General features: G+C 41.7%; 3 protein-coding genes and 1 long non-coding RNA gene across 4 annotated transcripts; 3 read left to right on the top strand and 1 right to left on the bottom strand.

Annotated features, from left to right (window-relative positions):
* Positions 1 to 1,089: 1,089 nt before the first annotated feature.
* On the bottom strand, positions 1,090 to 3,043 carry LOC126633033 (F-box protein At1g47056-like). Its single transcript, XM_050303580.1, has one exon. It carries the CDS (start codon positions 2,840 to 2,842, stop codon positions 1,247 to 1,249), a length of 1,596 nt encoding a protein of 531 aa, XP_050159537.1. The 5' UTR covers positions 2,843 to 3,043; the 3' UTR covers positions 1,090 to 1,246.
* Positions 3,044 to 5,563: 2,520 nt separating this feature from the next.
* On the top strand, positions 5,564 to 16,148 carry LOC126633045 (protein DCL homolog, chloroplastic-like). Its single transcript, XM_050303593.1, has 3 exons — positions 5,564 to 6,078; positions 6,159 to 6,273; positions 15,859 to 16,148. Exons 1-3 carry the CDS (start codon positions 5,741 to 5,743, stop codon positions 16,027 to 16,029), a joined length of 624 nt encoding a protein of 207 aa, XP_050159550.1. The 5' UTR covers positions 5,564 to 5,740; the 3' UTR covers positions 16,030 to 16,148.
* LOC126633043 (uncharacterized) lies at positions 8,273 to 14,381 on the top strand. The gene is made up of 2 exons (XM_050303591.1): positions 8,273 to 9,217; positions 14,271 to 14,381. Exons 1-2 carry the CDS (start codon positions 8,355 to 8,357, stop codon positions 14,281 to 14,283), a joined length of 876 nt encoding a protein of 291 aa, XP_050159548.1. The 5' UTR covers positions 8,273 to 8,354; the 3' UTR covers positions 14,284 to 14,381.
* LOC126633051 (uncharacterized) lies at positions 14,388 to 15,753 on the top strand. Its single transcript, XR_007626939.1, has 2 exons — positions 14,388 to 14,686; positions 14,869 to 15,753. It is a non-coding gene; the product is annotated as an uncharacterized LOC126633051 (long non-coding RNA).
* Positions 16,149 to 18,083: the final 1,935 nt, after the last annotated feature.

Below are 18,083 nucleotides of genomic sequence, written 5' to 3'. Positions count from 1 at the left end.
TTTTATTGATTTCAAATCTCAAATATTAAAATGATGTGTTACGTAAATTTTAAGGATCATTTTGGCTAAAAAAACCTTTTTTTTCCAAAGTGAACACTGACTCCTTTTATCATTCTCACTTTAATCTTTACATGTCACTACTCGTTTTATATGCTTTTGCTTTAGACCGGACTTCTTTTGGATTTGTTTTGATTAATGACGGCTGGTGTTAATAATCATGAATCGTTTACAAATTCAAGGATAGAAAAGGAATTTCTCATCGTTTGGGCGACGCGAGAGTCGTCGTCAAGCGCGGGAGTCCTTGCCCGTAAGCAACGGGAAAGCCTCTTCCGAGAGAAATTATCAGTTATAACCAATGTGGGATAACTTTCAACATGCGCATAGTTTCAATTAATCTTACATGGAAGAAACCTTGTCACACAAACCCCCATTAGCCTGCTTTGCTGCAGAAAGCAACCGGCAAGATTGTTGCAATCAAATAGCCTAAACTGGCCTTTCTCACCTAATACAATATTTTAGGTTTTGGTTTGGATAAATATGTGTCAATATCTTCCAACCCAACACCTATGACACAAGTGAAGTAACACAAAAGTTACGTGCATGCCTGATATCCAAGAGAATCTACCTTGTAGTCGGCTACATTCCTTTATCCGGTTTGTGAGAGAATCATATGAAGGTCTTCCGAGAACCCTTGAATGATTGATATGAGTTCTTTTTGTACCCATCAAATGTTTAATGTAACGCCTGCTGGATATATTTTAACAGCACTTGGCAGGTTGAGTCAAGAGCACTCATCAACTTGCTTCCGCATATGTAATGGTTTGGCAGACAACAACAATCCTACCAAATGATCGACGAAATGCCAATAAACTAAATTTTTTTGCACGCACTGCTTGTAGCCGGGTTTTACCGGCTAGTCACAAACGGAGAAAAGATCAAACAGACCAGCTCTAGTTAATCAAGAGATCACTCACTCGTCACACCCAAGGCCCTAAGTTCGATTTTCCCTCCCGACATCGCTTGTACCCAAATATTACCCAACAAAGACCAAAACCTTATACACAAATCAAATGGGAACATAAAAGCAAATTCAAAAAAGTAAGAAAATTCGATTGAGAGAAGGCAATAAACAGCACACAAACATCAAATTAAGTACATAAAAAAAGGTCAGAATCCAAATAATGCAGCAAAAAAGTGAACAATGAACAAGGGGAGGTTTTGCTGTATGGTTCAATTTGAACAACACTTAACTATTATTCCGATTCGACGCCCACCTTCTCAGAGTGCAAGCCACAAAACCCCTCCCCGTCAAAAGCCCTAACCTTGACTTAAAGGTCGGCCGCCCAGCACTGCTTGAGGCAATGTCCGGAAACGCCGGTTGGATGGCCAACGGCGGGAACTCGACGGAATCATCGTGGGCCGCAACGGAGGTATCAATGGCGGCCTCTTGGATCGTTTCACCTGTATCCAAATTCACGGCCAATAAAGGCCTGCTCGCCCTCAACCAATCGGCTCCCTCTGCTGTTACTCCTCTGCATTTCTTGAGCTTCACTTTCACCATGTTAGGGCAACCACTGGCCAATGCTTCGAGGCCGATGTCCGAGACGGGACAGCCCTTAATGCAGAGCTTCTTCAACGCCACGCATTTCACAGCAATGCACGAAATCTCGGCATCGCCCACGGTATCGCTTCCGCACAATGCCAATCTTTCGAGATTGGGGCAATTCGAAGCTAATGCCTCCAAGCTCACTTTTGTTGGATTAACACCAATGAGCACCAATTCCTGAAGGTTAGCGCAATTCTTTGCTACCGAGACCAAACCCTCGTCACCTACTCGATTAGCCTTCCATCCGTCAATGTGAAGCTTCCTTAGCAGCTTGCAGCGTTCGGCGACGGAGACCAATCCTACATTGGTGCACTCAGGGGTCTTGACCAGGTGCAGAATCTCCAGATCCAAGCAATTGGAGATGGCGGTGAGGCCTACATCGCTAACCTGAAGCTTTTCAAGATGGATCTCAACCATGGAGGTCACTCGCTCAGCTATCACTTGGAGGAGCTTGTCCCAATCGCCCGAGCACCTGAAGAGCTTCAGAGTCCTCAGTTTCTTCGCGCCAATTATCAGAGGACCAAAGCACTGTCCATTGTAGAGCTCTTTGAGGCAAATCGTTTTGAGCGACGCGGCAGCCACACCGGGCCCGATCGGCTCCGCCGCGGATCCATCGGTGATGCCGCGAAGCCGCTTCACCGATAACTCTTCCAGAGCCGAGCAATTGTCGAGTACGGCGTTCATTCCTTTGGCTCCGAACGTGCACGACCCGCACGACAGCTTCTTCAACCCTTTGCAGTTTTTGGCGAACGACATCATCCCGGCGTCGGTCAACTCGCGGCACGCGCGGAGCTTTAGGCGCGTGAGGTTGCGGCATCGCAGAGAAATGAGGACAAGCGCCTCGTCGCCGACGCTCACGCATCTACGGTCGCATTTGAGGGCGAGTTTGGTGACGGCGTCGAATCGGGAGAAGAGGGAAGGGATGATAGGGAGGAGATCCGATTGCGCGTGGAGGGAGAGACGGTGCCGGCTCTGTCCCTCGATCCTCAGCCACCGTCGGCAGACCAGAGAGCATCGTTTCCGGTCGCCGGAGCCGAGGGACTGGAATATGCAGGCCAAGCACTCGTCGGGAAGATCGGAGATGAAATCGGTGGCACAGTCGACGATCTCAAAGCCTTCCTCGTCGGCCTGCAGCATCGGGGAGATCGCGGCCGTTGCTTTGGACTTGGATCGATGGATGCGGTTGTTGCTCTCACGGCGGCTTGAATTGGCGGCCGCCGAAGCTGACTGGCCCATCAACTAAACCACCCGGAAATCAACGGCTGAGCTCTGCCACGTCAGCGCGGTTAACCGTAGACAGCGTCGTAGAGGAGCGATTTTTCTCGCAACAACCTCTCTGTGGAAATGTATGAGAGGGCGGACTTTGAAATCCGACTGCACTTGGCTTCTTCTGGAAACTATTCTCCGTGCTTGGGTAATGGTATAATAGTAATCTCCACTCCGGAGGAAAAATCAAAAGCGGGCGCTTTCATGTGATTATCGTGTGGACTCTTTCCTTATTTTGCTCGTTGGCTAGTGGGGCCCGCGATCTTGATTTGAATTTAAGTTTAAACCTGTTAATTGGTTTGATTAAAGCTTTGGGCGACTAGTAAAACCAAAACTAAATTTGAAGTTAGGAGTGTGGATAGCGACAATTCAGGTGTGTCGTCGTCCGTGGGTGTTAAATCAAATATAGAAACTACGATGCAATATACACCGAAAGTTCTAAAAATAAAAAATTGGCAATTAATACGATCGTGTTCACAATTGTTGTAACTAGATTTGTAAACGGATTGGTTTTATTAAATTTTGATCAGGTTTGACCCGATCAGTTAAGTTACAGGTCACTTAAACTTAACCTATTAAGTAATTGGTCAGTCAAACTTGACATTTTTAATGAGTAACCTATTTCACCCGTTATTTTGGTTTTTGGTGTTCTGCCAAAGGGTTTGAATTTTGACAAAGATTGAAACTTTGCATTTCGAAAATTTTGGGGCTTCAGATTGGGATTAGGGAGTTTTTTTATTTCAAAGGATTCGAGCAATTCTCAATCTCAACCAATTGCAGCGAATAATGAGAAAATTGTGAATCTCACATGGAAGTAGCGAATAATTTTTGTGATTATGATTTTTTTCTTTAATTTTATGATTTTCGAGTTTGACCCCTATTTCATCCTCATAATGAAAAAGGGTGTGATATCCACATATTCCATTTTACTTTTCATACATCTTTTTTATTTTCGACATTCGGATCGAATGAATTGGTGTGTGGATAACACGCCCCTAATGGAAATTTAAATGTAGAATATCAGTTTTACTGAAGAAAAAAAATTGACTCTATTATTTATTGAGGAAAGAGAATTAAAAGTCATAAAATGTGTAATATCAAAACTTTATCAAATTATTTTTGACAACGTTCTGGATTCCATAATATGATTGAGATATTTTAATCTATATGTATAAGGATTAACGAAAATTTGGAGGTAAGAAAGTGAAACAAATCAACTGGTTCAACTTAAATTTACATTTCTATAATGCTAGATACTATTCACACGTTAGGTGCATCACATACATAATCCACAATTTTTTTCTCTAGTTTGATTGTCTAGACGATACACATTAAACGTCACATGAATAATTTTTTTGCGATTACGATGGTACAACTACTCTACAAAATTAATGTTTATCAAATATTTGTCCACCATTATCCATTAATGATTGTCACATAAAATACAGCTTAGTATTCTAGCAGCGGTTTTGTTCATATGTCATAATCATCATCCCCATTTTATCCAATAATGCAAATTTTGTATTAAAAATCTTAACTTATTATTTGATGGGGAAGTGTTATTGGCACTACAAAAATCTCATTATACACTCTTCACAAGTGTATTTTTATTTCAAAATATAGAAAGTTTGAAGTGTAGAATGAGATTTTTGAAGTGTCAATAACAATTCCCTATTTGATGGGGCTCTCCATGTACTTTTTTCTTTGATAAGCCTCTTCCGTATACGACCATTTCAATTGCACCACTCTTACATCACTTGGAGGTTGTGGGAACACGTGTGACGATTAGTATACAACACATGAATGTCGTAGTTTTGAAATCATATCAGGATGTGGAGATACTGACTAAAATACTTGCATGTATTTACTACACTAAAATACTTGCGTCTATTTATTACAATTATCGATAATAATTAAATATAATTCATGTGAATGTATATATTTAGTATAATTATCATCAGAATATCGAGATGATGATTGGATTAATTATTTGTAACTACTGTTGCGAAATTAAGTGAGTTGCAAACTTAATTGATAAAGAGACCGGGCTTAAAATTATTTAAATATCATATACATATTTTGTGACGTGAGTGAGAGCACACAAGTTGTTAGCTCAACACATAAACTAAGCTGCTTTGACATGCATATATAGCTAAATGCGAGTTAGTGCATGTTTAGCGGAAGAAGAACATGGTGGCAGATGACCCTGTTAATTTGAGCTATAATATGAATCTTGAGTACCATTTTTTTTGGAATCCTCCTGATTGGATTGGAACTCAATTATTTGATAATATGATGAGTCTTTAAGACTAAAATTAATGTAGTAACGTTTTGAGCTAGTTTTTAGGGTTTCAACCTCCTATGTTACAAAAAAAAAAAGCTACTTTCATACCATTAATAAAATAAATAGTACCTAGACTTCTTACAAATACTTACAAAACTCCTTAACGATGTGAGATTCATACTTTCAACTCGCATTTCGATTTCAAAATCTCTGTCACTTATCTGTAAAGTTCAAAATTTTAAAACTTTGAACGATACACAAATCCAGCAGTGTGGGCCACGTATTTTCACTTCGTTGGACCCTCGGACAACAGAAAATAAAAACAAAGCAAAACACGTGATGGACCCATCAGGCATCAGATAACACATCCATCGGCCCCACTACTTATCTCCATCACAAATTGGGCCTAATACTGGGCCTGTGATTTTACTTATTTTCCAAAAAAACCTAAACAAATATCAGAATTCCCACAAAGACCACCGCATCAGTCGCGACTCACTGAGTCATCATCACCACCGACTCGGACGAATCTAGTACAGTCACTACCATGATCGACGATACACTGGTGCCACTCAGACAATGAGATGACGACGACGACGCGAATAGCGACTCTGAATCCGGCGCTGCTGCGAACAATTTCGTTCCTCTGCGCGCGAGTCCATCACCGACGCCTGGGCCTCGGGCTTGCGGTCCCGAGCGGCAGGGCGTGGTGCAGCGTGGCAAGCGAGTCAACTCGGCCGGATAGTCTATCGTCCTCGGCGGACAGTTCCGCGCTGAGAGGAGTGCTGAGCGTAAAGGAGCCGCCGAAGTACCCTCGCTGGGACGACCCTGACTACTGCAAGTGGAAGGATAAGGAACGGGAGATTTTAAACGACATCGAGCCCGTCGTTTTGCTGGCCAAGGAGATTCTGCACTCTGATAGGTATTGTCACTGTGAGCTTAGCTCGCAACGACGTGGAGCCCCGTCGTTTTACTTTGTGAATTGGTTTTGGTGGTTTGCAGGTATATGGATGGTGAGCAGCTGACGGAGGAAGATGAAAAGGTTGTGGTGGAAAGGCTTCTTGCTCATCATCCACACTCGGAGGATAAAATTGGCTGCGGAATTGATTCTGTCATGGTACCTTTTTTTCCTCCACCATTTACAGTCTGAGATTGCCTTGTTATATTGTCTATTAATTGAATTTCTTGTGTAGAATTTAGGTTTTGATTGTAATCAAATATATATAATATTGAGGGTAAGTAACTCATTAGTCATTGCCAATATGTTTGCTGTGGTGCAAATGATGATTTTTTGAGCAATGGTGCATTCGTTCTTTTGGAATTGAGCCCCGAATTAGTTATATATAGTGTTGATACTAATGCACTGATCAAATTTTGTGCGGGCCGAAAATTTTAACTAGAAATGGGTGTCATCAAATTATTGACTAGGAAGGTCTATTTTAAATTTGTAGTAACTACCAAGTTGTTTGTTGAAGTGTGAAGGATGGTTTGGAAGACGCACTTTTGTGTGTCACAAATCACCGTTGGTGTGATTGCACAATGTGTGCCTTCTTTTAAGTATGATAGTTTATGTTGTATAGACAAACAAGCCTGTTGATGTTTCCATGAGCGGTTCGGGTTAGTGGAAAAATGGTTTCAAAGGTTGAAATCGTAGAATGAGGGTTTAGGGTTTGTGTATTAATTTTGTGGTGAACATATTGAGTGTTGAAGACTAAAACTTGAACATGTTCGAAAGGAATGCAGTGGGTAATTTAAAAAATCATGGTTGTTCTGAAGTATAAGGAGGCCTAAATGTTCGTCCTATTTGCACCAATCTCTTACTCATCGCTTCTTAAAAACATTATGATGCCAATCATATTACCCTCGTTGATTCAATTCCTTATCTTTATATGCCCTTCTCTCCCTGTTACCTCCTCCCTTCCCCGTCCACTTCCTTCACCTCTTCTTCCCTGAGAACATTGGCACTTGCCTTTACGGTTATCTATTTTAAGTTTAAAAGAAAGAAATTGAAAATATTGATGAATAATATGAGAAAGTTAAACAAACTTTAGGGAGGCAAGTATAAAGATTAAAAATGTCAGTCTAAATATAAGCACACTTAAGGAAATATCCAGTGAACTCAACATTATCAGAGTACCCCTAACTCCTTGAACTAAAACACTAATGTCTTAACAAATACCAGGACGCTTATTTTTTAACAAAAGCTTTTGATGTTGTTGCTCTTCTAACGTTAAGGAGTGTTTTTGAAAACAGATTCTCTAACCAATCAAGTGAAATGGTGTCATACCTCCTTGTTTTCAGCCTGTCTTTTACTATTTTTAATATGCTATTGCTGACGCGTCATTCCAGTTATTGTTTCAACCAAAAGATCTAATAAGAAATTGGTGTTACCAACCTATGTAATAGGAAACCTTGGATGAATGCAAGATTTTAACTGTATTTTAAGTTGCAACTGAATAATAAGAGAAACGATTGAAGTATCGTTGCACAAACATAACGACTAAGAAGATTATGGCATCTCTTAATGACTATGTGAGTAGAAAAGCATTTATCTAGGCTGAAATTAACTTTTTCCCCCTGTGTAAGATGAAGTTCAATGGGAGACCAGTCACAGGTGCTATAGCTTAATGAGCTACATGCCTTTGCATTTTTCCCTACCACTTTAACCTTTTTTAGTGCATGTCCTAAGCAATTGGGCAAGGGTTTGGAACTTTAGATCTGCACGTTCATAACTTATCCTTGACTATTGGGGTTATTTTTCCTCAATTATTTTCTACAGATTGTTTATTTCATACCTTTTCAATACAATTCAATGATAGCGGAAGCTGGAAGTGTAAACTCTTAAAATTTTGGTCTAATTTTTTTCTACTGTTTCTTTGGCTACTTTTTCATTAGGACGTTGGTTCAGACATGAGTTACGAGTGTAATATGTAACAGTAGATAAAGCTCTTTCTATTATTGTTTCTGTGTATTTCTGTGACATGAAATTACCTGGTGCCAAAGCTAAAGCTAGGGGGTCACCCGTAAGTGGCACTTCCATGTATTGAGTGTTGAAGACTAAAACTTGAACATGTTCGTTATGTATTTGTGGTCTTTATAGATTTGGAAAAAGCGTATGATAGGGTCCCAAGAGACATTCTTTGGAGGATTTTAGAGAAGAAAGGAGTACGAGTAGCATATATCCAAGCTATACAGGATATGTATGAAAGAGCAAAGACTGCCGTAAGAACTCATGAAGGACAAACCGAAAGCTTTCCCATAACTGTAGGATTACATCAAGGCTCATCCTTAAGTCCTTACCTTTTTGCGTTGGTAATGGATGAGTTAACACGACATATTCAAGATGATATTCCTTGGTGTATGCTTTTCGCAGACGATATAATGTTGATGGATGAAACTCAGGAAGGGGTAAATGCAAAGCTTAACCTTTGGAGAGAAGTGTTGGAATCTAAAGGTCTTCGCCTAAGCCGATCAAAGACAGAATATATGGAGTGCAAGTTCAGTGCAAATGGAGGCCAAAACGAGTTAGGGGTGAGGATCGGAGATCAAGAAATACCAAAGAGCGACCGTTTTCGTTACCTAGGATCTATCTTGCAAAAGAACGGAGAATTAGATGGAGATCTCAACCATAGAATACAAGCTGGATGGATGAAGTGGAAGAGTGCATCCGGCGTGTTGTGTGACCGCCGTATGCCACTGAAGCTCAAGGGAAAATTTTATAGGACGGCAATAAGGCCGGCGATGCTGTATGGCACAGAATGTTGGGCGGTGAAACATCAACACGTACACAAAATGGGTGTAGCGGAGATGAGGATGCTTCGTTGGATGTGTGGGCACACGAGAAAGGATAAGATTAGGAATGAGGATATCCGGGGTAAAGTAGGAGTAGCTGAAATTGAAGGAAAGATGAGAGAAAATCGGTTACGGTGGTTTGGACATGTGCAAAGAAGGCCTACTGATGTTCCGATTAGAAGATGCGACTATGGGACAGAGGTTCAGGGCCGAAGGGGTAGAGGAAGACCTAGGAAAACTTTGGAAGAGACTCTAAGAAAAGACTTAAAGTACTTGGATCTAACGAAGGACATGACACAGGATCGAGCACAATGGCGTTCTAAGATTCATATAGCCGATCCCACTCAGTGACTTGGATTTTCCAAGTCTCCAACCGAGAAGTTTTCCTCACTCGGGAAATTAAGGGAACACTACCTCAACCTACATGCTCCACTCAGAAAGCTTCAACATACAAGCTTTAACAAAAGAAAATTCAAAGAACTTAGCGAAGAAGGCTTCGGTGTATTTAACACAATACGTTGAAATGAAGGAAAACTTATTTATTGATATCCCCGATAAGCTACAAATATGTACATATACATGAGTCAAAATAAGCACACAAGAGGGAGCCTTCACAAAGGTTGCTTAGGAGAAGTCTCAGCAGTTGGTAGAGCCCCAGAAAGAGAAGGCACCGGAGGGGGATCATTTGGAGCCTCAGTACTGGACAGAACCCTAGAAGGAGGAGGCATCAGAGGTTGATTATTTGGAGCTTCATTACGCGGTACAACCCCAGAAGACGAAGGCAATAAATGCCTTTGGAACAAACCCACAAATCTCTGATGATCAAGTAAAACCTGACCATCAGTTTCCTTCATCTGGTCAAGCTTCCTCTTCATGTTTGTAGCATAGTCATGTGCGAGCCGGTGCAACTGTTTATTCTCATGCTTGAGCCCTCTAATCTCCTGTTTGAGACTCATCACTTCAGCCGCCAATGATTCAACTTGGCGGGTTCGAGCAAATAGGCGTTGGGCCATATTAGACACAGAACCTGCACACTGAACACTGAGAGCCAGCGAATCCTTAACAGCTAACTCATCAGACCGTTTGGAAAGTAGTCTGTTATCTTTGGGAGTGAGAAGGTTCCTGGCCACCACCGCAGCGGTCATATCATTCTTCATCACGGAATCCCCAACGGTAAGAGGACCAGTAGGGGAGACGAAGGATGGGCGCCATATGTTGTCTGGAGAAGGCGGGGCTGCCTCTTCAACAAGGTTCAAGTCAAAACGACGGTCGGAGGGGCCAGACATTTTCAAAGGTGTTGAAGAGAGAAGAGGTCGGACAAATCAAGATCTTAGAAGTGCAAGAATGAAGCTTCTACTGGTGGAGATTCAAGTGTGCTTTGGAACTTAATGCCAGCCCCTATAAAAATCTGCACTCGACGAAGCTTCAGAAATCGAAGAGGCGCCTGCTCAGAAATCGAAGAGGCGTTTGCTTTCTCAAAAGCTGGGCTGCTTAGAGATCACGAGGGTTGATCTCAGAAATCGAAGAGGCGTTTGCTTTCTCAAAAGTTGGGCTGCTCAAAGACCACGAAGGCCGATCTCAAAAATCGAAGAGGCGCTCGCTTTCTCAAAAGCTGGGCTCCCCAGAGACCACGAGGGCCGATATCAGAAATCGAAGAGGCACCTACTTTTCCAGCCTTTTCCAGCCTTGTCAGCACCTGTCACACGCACACTCAGTTTTGCGGAAATTATGGGCATTCTGTCAAAGACTTCTGGGGAAGTAGAAAACACATGAATCTTACTGTTCAATCACCCACTTCCCACACGCAACAATAGCTCATGGGTACCACAGATAACTTTGCCAAAGTTCTCTGCCAAAGTTGAGCACGTGAAGCTTGCAGCTCCCACTACATCGCTCTGACCAAGAAGGGTAAAAGAATAGCAAAGAAACAGCACTAACAAAGTTTAGACCCATAAATTTTGAAGGTCTAGCTACCATATTATTACCCACAAGGGTAAAGGAACAGTACCACTGCTGGATAATTGGAAAGTCCCTGTGTGTCAACCTCTGTGCTTCGTGGCAAGGTAGACTAGCAAACATGCCCAACCTTTACTCAAATTCGAGAAAACACCCCCAATAAGATTGCTTGCTCCAAAATCGAAGAGGCACCGTCCTCCGAATCTCGAGAGCCAGACTCCCAACATGACTACTTTCTTAAAAATCGAAGAGAGGGTAAAGGAACAGTACCATTGCTGGATAATTGGAAAGTCCCTGTGTGTCAACCTCTGTGCTTCGTGGCAAGGTAGACTAGCAAACATGCCCAACCTTTACTCACATTCGAGAAAACACTCCCAACAAGATTGCTTGCTCCAAAATCGAAGAGGCACCGCCCTCCGAATCTCGAGAGCCAGACTCCCAACATGATTACTTTCTCAAAAATCGAAGAGACACTGCTCCCCGAATCTCGAGAGCCAGACCCCCAGCATGATTGCTTTTTCAAAAATCGATGAGGCATCGTTCTCCAAATCAATCGAAGAGGCGCTCGCTTTCTCAAAAGCTGGGCTGCTCAGAGACCACGAGGGCCGATCTCAGAAATCGAAGAGGCACCTACTTTTCTAGCCTTGTCAGCACCTGTCACACGCACACTCAGCTTTGCAGAAATTATGGGCATTCTGTCGAAGACTTCTGGTGAAGTAGAAAGCACATGAATCTTACTGTTCAATCACCCACTTCCCACACGCAACAATAGCTCATGAGTACCACAAATAACTTTGCCAAAGTTCTCTGCCAAAGTTGAGCACGTGAAGCTTGCAGCTCCCACTACATCGCTCTGACCAAGAAAGGTAAAAGAATAGCAAAGAAACAGCACTAACAAAAGTTTAGACACATAAATTTTGAAGGTCTAGCTACCATATTATTACCCACAACTTTAAAGGAACAGTACCACTGCTGGATAATTGGAAAGTCCCTGTGTGTCAACCTCTGTGCTTCGTGGCAAGGTAGACTAGCAAACATGCCCAACCTTTACTCACATTCGAGAAAACACTCCCAATAAGATTGCTTGCTCCAAAATCGAAGAGGCACCGTCCTCCGAATCTCGAGAGCTAGACTCCCAACATGACTACTTTCTCAAAATCGAAGAGAGGGTAAAGGAACAGTACCATTGCTGGATAATTGGAAAGTCCATGTGTGTCAACCTTTGTGCTTCGTGGCAAGGTAGACTAGCAAACATGCCCAACCTTTACTCACATTCGAGACAACACTCCCAACAAGATTGCTTGCTCCAAAATCGAAGAGGCACCGCCCTCCGAATCTCGAGAGCCAGACTCCCAACATGATTACTTCCTCAAAAATCGAAGAGACACTGCTCTCCGAATCTCGAGAGTCATACCCCCAGCATGATTGCTTTCTCAAAAATCGAAGAGGCATCGTTCTCCGAATCTCGAGAGCCAGATACCACAGACCACTTTTTCAAAGTGCTCTGACAGAGTTAAAACATGTGAAACTGGCAGCTCCCACTACCGTGCTATGACCAAGCAGGGTAAAGGAATAGCATTACTACTTGTTGTTAGGGAGACTCCTATATATGTCGACCTCCATCCCCAACGGACAGGCAGACCTGCAAAAATGCTCAACCCTTCATCATATCTGAGAGGGCACTCCCAACTAAGCCTTTCGAAATATTCAGCTTTCTTTCCCCCCGATAATACCTCTGCAAACAAGCTATACTAGAGCAAGAATATCTCATATCATCAGGGTTAAAAGCAAGAGTATCCCATATCATGCTTTTTCCCTGTCTTTTCTTTTGGCCTTGTTTTTACCTGCAAGACAAGGAGAAAGAGAGCAATCAGTCAGCACTTGGAATCAAGCTTCCAGCCAGGAACTGACTGCCTGGAACCCTTACCTGATTACTTACCTGGCATTGCTCTCGAGTACTCATCTTCAACATCTTATGTTTCCAGGGAAGATTCCGCATCTGCTTGAGGAACAGATAGGGCAAGTGCGAAGGATACAAGGAAGCATGTGGAGACAAGCGTAACAGCACACGTGCCGATACATTCATTACTCTGTCAAAAGCAAAAGTATCCCATATCAGCAGGGTGGAACGTACTCTAGATTTGATGGACTTGTTTTGACCCTCAAATTCTTCAGTCGGCCTTATACTCTGGAGAAAACCAGAAAACCCTCCAGCTCAGTTCAAGAATAAGCCTGTGGAAAGTTACTTCTTCAAAAGCAAAAGTATCTCATATCATCTCTTCTCATTTTTCTTCTCTTTATCCTTCATGCTGCTGCAAGATGGGGAGAAGGTGAACAATCAGTCGGAGCTCTGATTGCTTACCTTGTCTGTCACCTCTTTCAGCAGACCCCCTAGCTCGGCGACTTGGGGGACTCCTACTACATGGTTTGTATCGCGCTTGACCAAGCCTGAAACTACAAGTAAGCTTCAAGTGAAATTGATACATTACCTTGTGCATCTCCACCAGTTAAAGATACCACCCCTGGATGGAGGAAGAGTACTTCCAGAGAAGATGCCACATCTACCTATGAGACAGATAAGGCAAGTCAAGACGACACCACACTCCGATACTTAGAAGTTTCGTGATTACGAGATCATTCTCCCACAATATTTCCTAATGTCATTTGTACTAAATCATTCACTTGTACTCACTAAATGAGAGCTTGAACCTATGTACTTGTGTAAACCCTTCACAATTAATGAGAACTCTTCTATTCCGTGGACGTAGCCAATCTGGGTGAACCACGTACATCTTGTGTTTGTTTTCCTATCTCTATCCATTTATATACTTATCCACACTAATGACCGGAGCAATCTAGCGAAGATCACAAAAAGCGATCGTTTTCGCTACCTAGGATCTATCTTGCAAGAGAACGGAGAATTAGATGGAGATCTCAACCATAGAATACGAGCTGGATGGAAATAGTGCATCCGGCGTGTTGTGTGACCGTCGTAGGCCACTGAAGCTCAAGGGAAAATTTTATAGGACGGCAATAAGGCTAGCGATGTTGTATGGCACAGAATGTTGGGTGGTGAAGCATCAACACGTACACAAAATGGGTGTAGCGGAGATGAGGATGCTTCGTGGGATGTGTGGGCACACGAGAAAGGATAAGATTGGGAATGAGGATATCCGAGGTAAAGTAGGAGTAGCCGAAATTGTAGGAAAGATGAGAGAAAATCGGCTCCGGTGATTTTGAACATGTGCAAGAAGGCCGACTGACGCTCCGGTTCGAAGATGTGACTACGGGACAGAGGTTCAGGGCCGAAGGGGTAGAGGAAGACCTAGGACAACTTTGGAAGAGACTCTAAGAAAAGACTTAGAGTACTTGGATCTAACGGAGGACATGACACAAAACCGAGCGCAATGGCGTTCTAGGATTCATATAGCCGACCCCACTTAGTGGGAAAAGGCTTTGTTGTTGTTGTTGTTGTTGTGGTTGTTCTGAAGTATAAGGAGGCCTAAATGTTCATCCTATTTGCACCAATCCCTTACTCATCGCTGCTTAAAAACATTATGTACCAATCATATTACCCTTGTTGATTCAATTCCTTATCTTTGTATGCCCTTCTCTCCCTGTCACCTCCTCCCTTTCCCATCTACTTCCTTCTCCTCTTCTTCCCTGAGAACCTTGGCGCTTGCCTTTACAGGTATCTGTTTTAAGTTTAAAAGAAAGAAATTGAAAAATATTGATGAATAATATGAGAAAGTTAAAGAAACTTTAGGAAGGCGAGTATAAAGGTCGTACCCAGTGCACAAGGCTCCCGCTTTACGCAGGGTCTGGGAGAGGTGAATGTCGGCTAACCTTACCCCCATTTATGGAGAGGCTGCTCCCAAGTCTCGAACCCGAGACCTACCGCTCATGGGCGAAGGCACTTGCCATCGCACCAAGTGCGACCTCTTTTAGGAAGGCGAGTATAAAGAGTAAAAATGTCAGTCCAAATAGAAGCACCCTTATGGAAAATGTCCAGTGAACTCAACATTATTCAAGTACCCTTAACTCCTTGAACTAAAACACTAATGTCTTTACTATTTTTAATATGCTATTGCTGATGGGTCATTCCAATTTTTGTCACAAGCAAAAGATTTAACAAGAAATTGGTGTCACCAACCTATGTAATAGGAAACCTTGGATGAATGCAAGATGTTAACTGTATTGCAACCGAGTAATAGAAGAAACCATTGAAATATCGCTGCACAAACATACACAACTAGAAGTTTGTGGCATCTCTTAATGATTATGTGAATAGAAAAGCATTTGTCTAGCCTGAAATTTATTTTTGTCTCCTCTGTGTAAGATGAAGTTCAATGGGGGGCCAGTCACAGGTGCTCTAGCTTAATGAGCTACAGGCCTTTGCTTTTTTCTTACCACTTTAACCGTTTTTAGTGCATGATAGGAACTTTAGATCCGCGTTTTCATAACTTATCCTTAACTATTGGGGCTTGTTTTTCCGAGATTATTTTCTACAGATTATTTATTTCATACCTTTTCAATACAATTCAATGATAGCGGAAGCTGAAAGTGTGAATTAATAAAATTTTGGTCCACTTTTTTTCTATTGTTTCTTTGGCTACTTTTTCCTTAGCACTTTGGTTCAGAAACCAGTTATGAGTGTAATATGTAACCGTAAATAAAGATCTTTCTATTATTGTTTCTGTGACATGAAATTATCTGTCTCTGTCTCATTCTCAAAACTTCTCTTCTTGAGTCTGATCTTTACTTGAGTAGAACTTAAACTGACTGTTTGTTGACATTGAATTTGTAAACTATTTATTAATTGAATTTCAAGTTCTTATTGATTTCTGAACCAGTCCTCCTTTCTATATATGATCAACTGTTATTTTATGCGATGTGGATTCTTGTGTTTGTCCATGCAAACTAACCACTTTCTTTGTTACTCGTCTTGTTGAAGGTTGATCGGCATCCCCAATTTAGACACTCGAGGTGCCTATTTGTCATAAGAACAGATGGTGTATGGATAGACTTCTCCTACCAGAAGTGTCTTCGAGCATATATCCGAGATAAGTACCCATTCCATGCAGATAGATTCATTCGGGAACATTTTAAACGTGGTAGTGGCTAAACATGCGTTACTCCTTCCTAACGCTTGTGTTGGGGGTTTAATTTTTGCTTTGGTAATTACAGATGCGTATGAAATGATATTCCAATTATCCATTGGAAGGGGAATGTCTTTCGGTTTCAGATCTTCAGTGACCCACATGTATCTTTAAGAATGACAACAAAGAAAATTATTGAACTTCACTTTGTTGACTTGCATCTCCTTTCCTTGGCTTTGAACATTTTTTTTTTCAAAATTTTTTTTATGACTTTTGGGTTTTTCTGTCTTCCTAGGACCTGCTTTTACTAGGGTTGTTGATTTACTTAGAAGTCCTCAAAGCTCATTAGATAACAACCTGGCTCTCTCTCATTGATTAGAAGCTTTGTCAATCGTTTTAGCTTAATTAGAGAATTTAGGTGGAGGAAAATATGGGAGTCCTTCGTCGGGTATTCAGGACTTGTGCCAATATGGTCCATCAGTCCGAAGACGTTCGATGTGGTGATCACTGATCTTGTAGCTTTTTGGTTGACCTACGATGGAGATAATAGCATTGCATTGTGATAAAGGATGATGATAGGAATGTGTGTCCATGTTTGGCTGTGATTAACAAGAGAAAAACTTCGGTAAGGTAAGCTGACCCCAACTTTCTCATATGGTGGGTCGGGTGAGAGCTTCCCTCGGATGACATAGTCGAGCACCCTTTGCCTACTTTTTATCGTGTTTAATGGGCCGGCAATGGATGGTCCATCCAATAGGACTTGGTCTTGATCAGTTTAGGTAGTATCATGAGTGAAGATATGGAAATTTTGTGTATCCTGACAGCTTAAAAGTCTGATAATTTGAAGTTATTTGCCAACGTGGTCCCGCACTTTTTACCAACTAGTAGAAATCGAGTAGTTGAGACTGGTACTGTTAGTCAAAAGAGTCAAGCTCTCACAGATGGATGCTGTCTAGACTTCAGGGGACTTTCTTGAGTACTCCGGAGCATCCAAGATTATTTGCGCTGTCAAAACCGTGAAATGGCTGGCTGCAGGAATGTGGTTAATGTTGAAGACGAACATCATATTTCTGGTGGTAAATTATGCTCAGAAGAAATGCTCCCTATAGGCAGTTACCCTACAAACATTTTTATTCTTTGAGGCATAGAAACAAAGACTTTCCTCACCCATAAGCTTTTACGTTCGTTAATTTTTGAACAACACACTAATATGGTAAAACCAACTGTTTCCCCCCCTCTTTGGATGTGATATATAAACGCACTCAAATTTCAACCTTCCTTTTATTTCTTGTACTATTCAAAAAGAAGGGAATATCAGCCAATTAATCTTTCTTGAGGATCATATATGGTTTAGTTTGAACGTCACTCATTTGAGGATAGTAAATCAGTGCTAGAGTCAATCATGCATGTTGACTCTAGCACTGATTTATTGTATTATTAACACAAAATGATAAGATAACGACCTAATTGTGCTTAGTAAGTTACTCTCCATCACCACAAAATCTACCAACAAATCCATGAAAATCTGATTTTATGCAGAGTCCCGCTCTACAACCTGCAATAGCACCAACATGTTTTGTACTCCCTTGGCTCTCTAGCTTCATTTCTTGGCGAATGTACCACAAGTAGGAGAAATAAGACTATGAAGACAAAGATGAAAGAAAAACAAAAATAAAAGAAAGCCACATCTCAAAACAAAAAGACCTAGAAGCCCTCCACGTGTCCCCTTTTCTTCCTTTCCTCTCATTTTGTTTGCATGGCGTAGCGGGAAAAGCACAGAAACTCGGAAGACTCCCACTGATACGCGCAAACTGTCTCTCTCTTTTGTAAATGAGGCGGGAACGAGAATAAAGATGACATCCAGTGCAACTTGCAAGACCCTTAATTGTGATCCGTTCGATACAAACAAAATGCCAATTAAATTTCTAAAATTCAAATCGCGAATGAAAAACGAAAAACCTTAAGAGGTGTCGGTGAAAAATGTTAGAATCAATCAACCATGGACACTAATTAACAATTTTTTTTATATATCATAATGGAAAGGTATACAAAATTAATCCATAATTGGGAGTCGGAAAAT

Source organism: Malus sylvestris, chromosome 8, assembly GCF_916048215.2.
Source record: "Malus sylvestris chromosome 8, drMalSylv7.2, whole genome shotgun sequence".
NCBI lineage: Eukaryota > Viridiplantae > Streptophyta > Magnoliopsida > Rosales > Rosaceae > Malus > Malus sylvestris.
The sequence above is the reverse complement of the archived record's forward strand: the minus strand, read 5'-3'. Positions and strand labels throughout refer to the sequence as shown.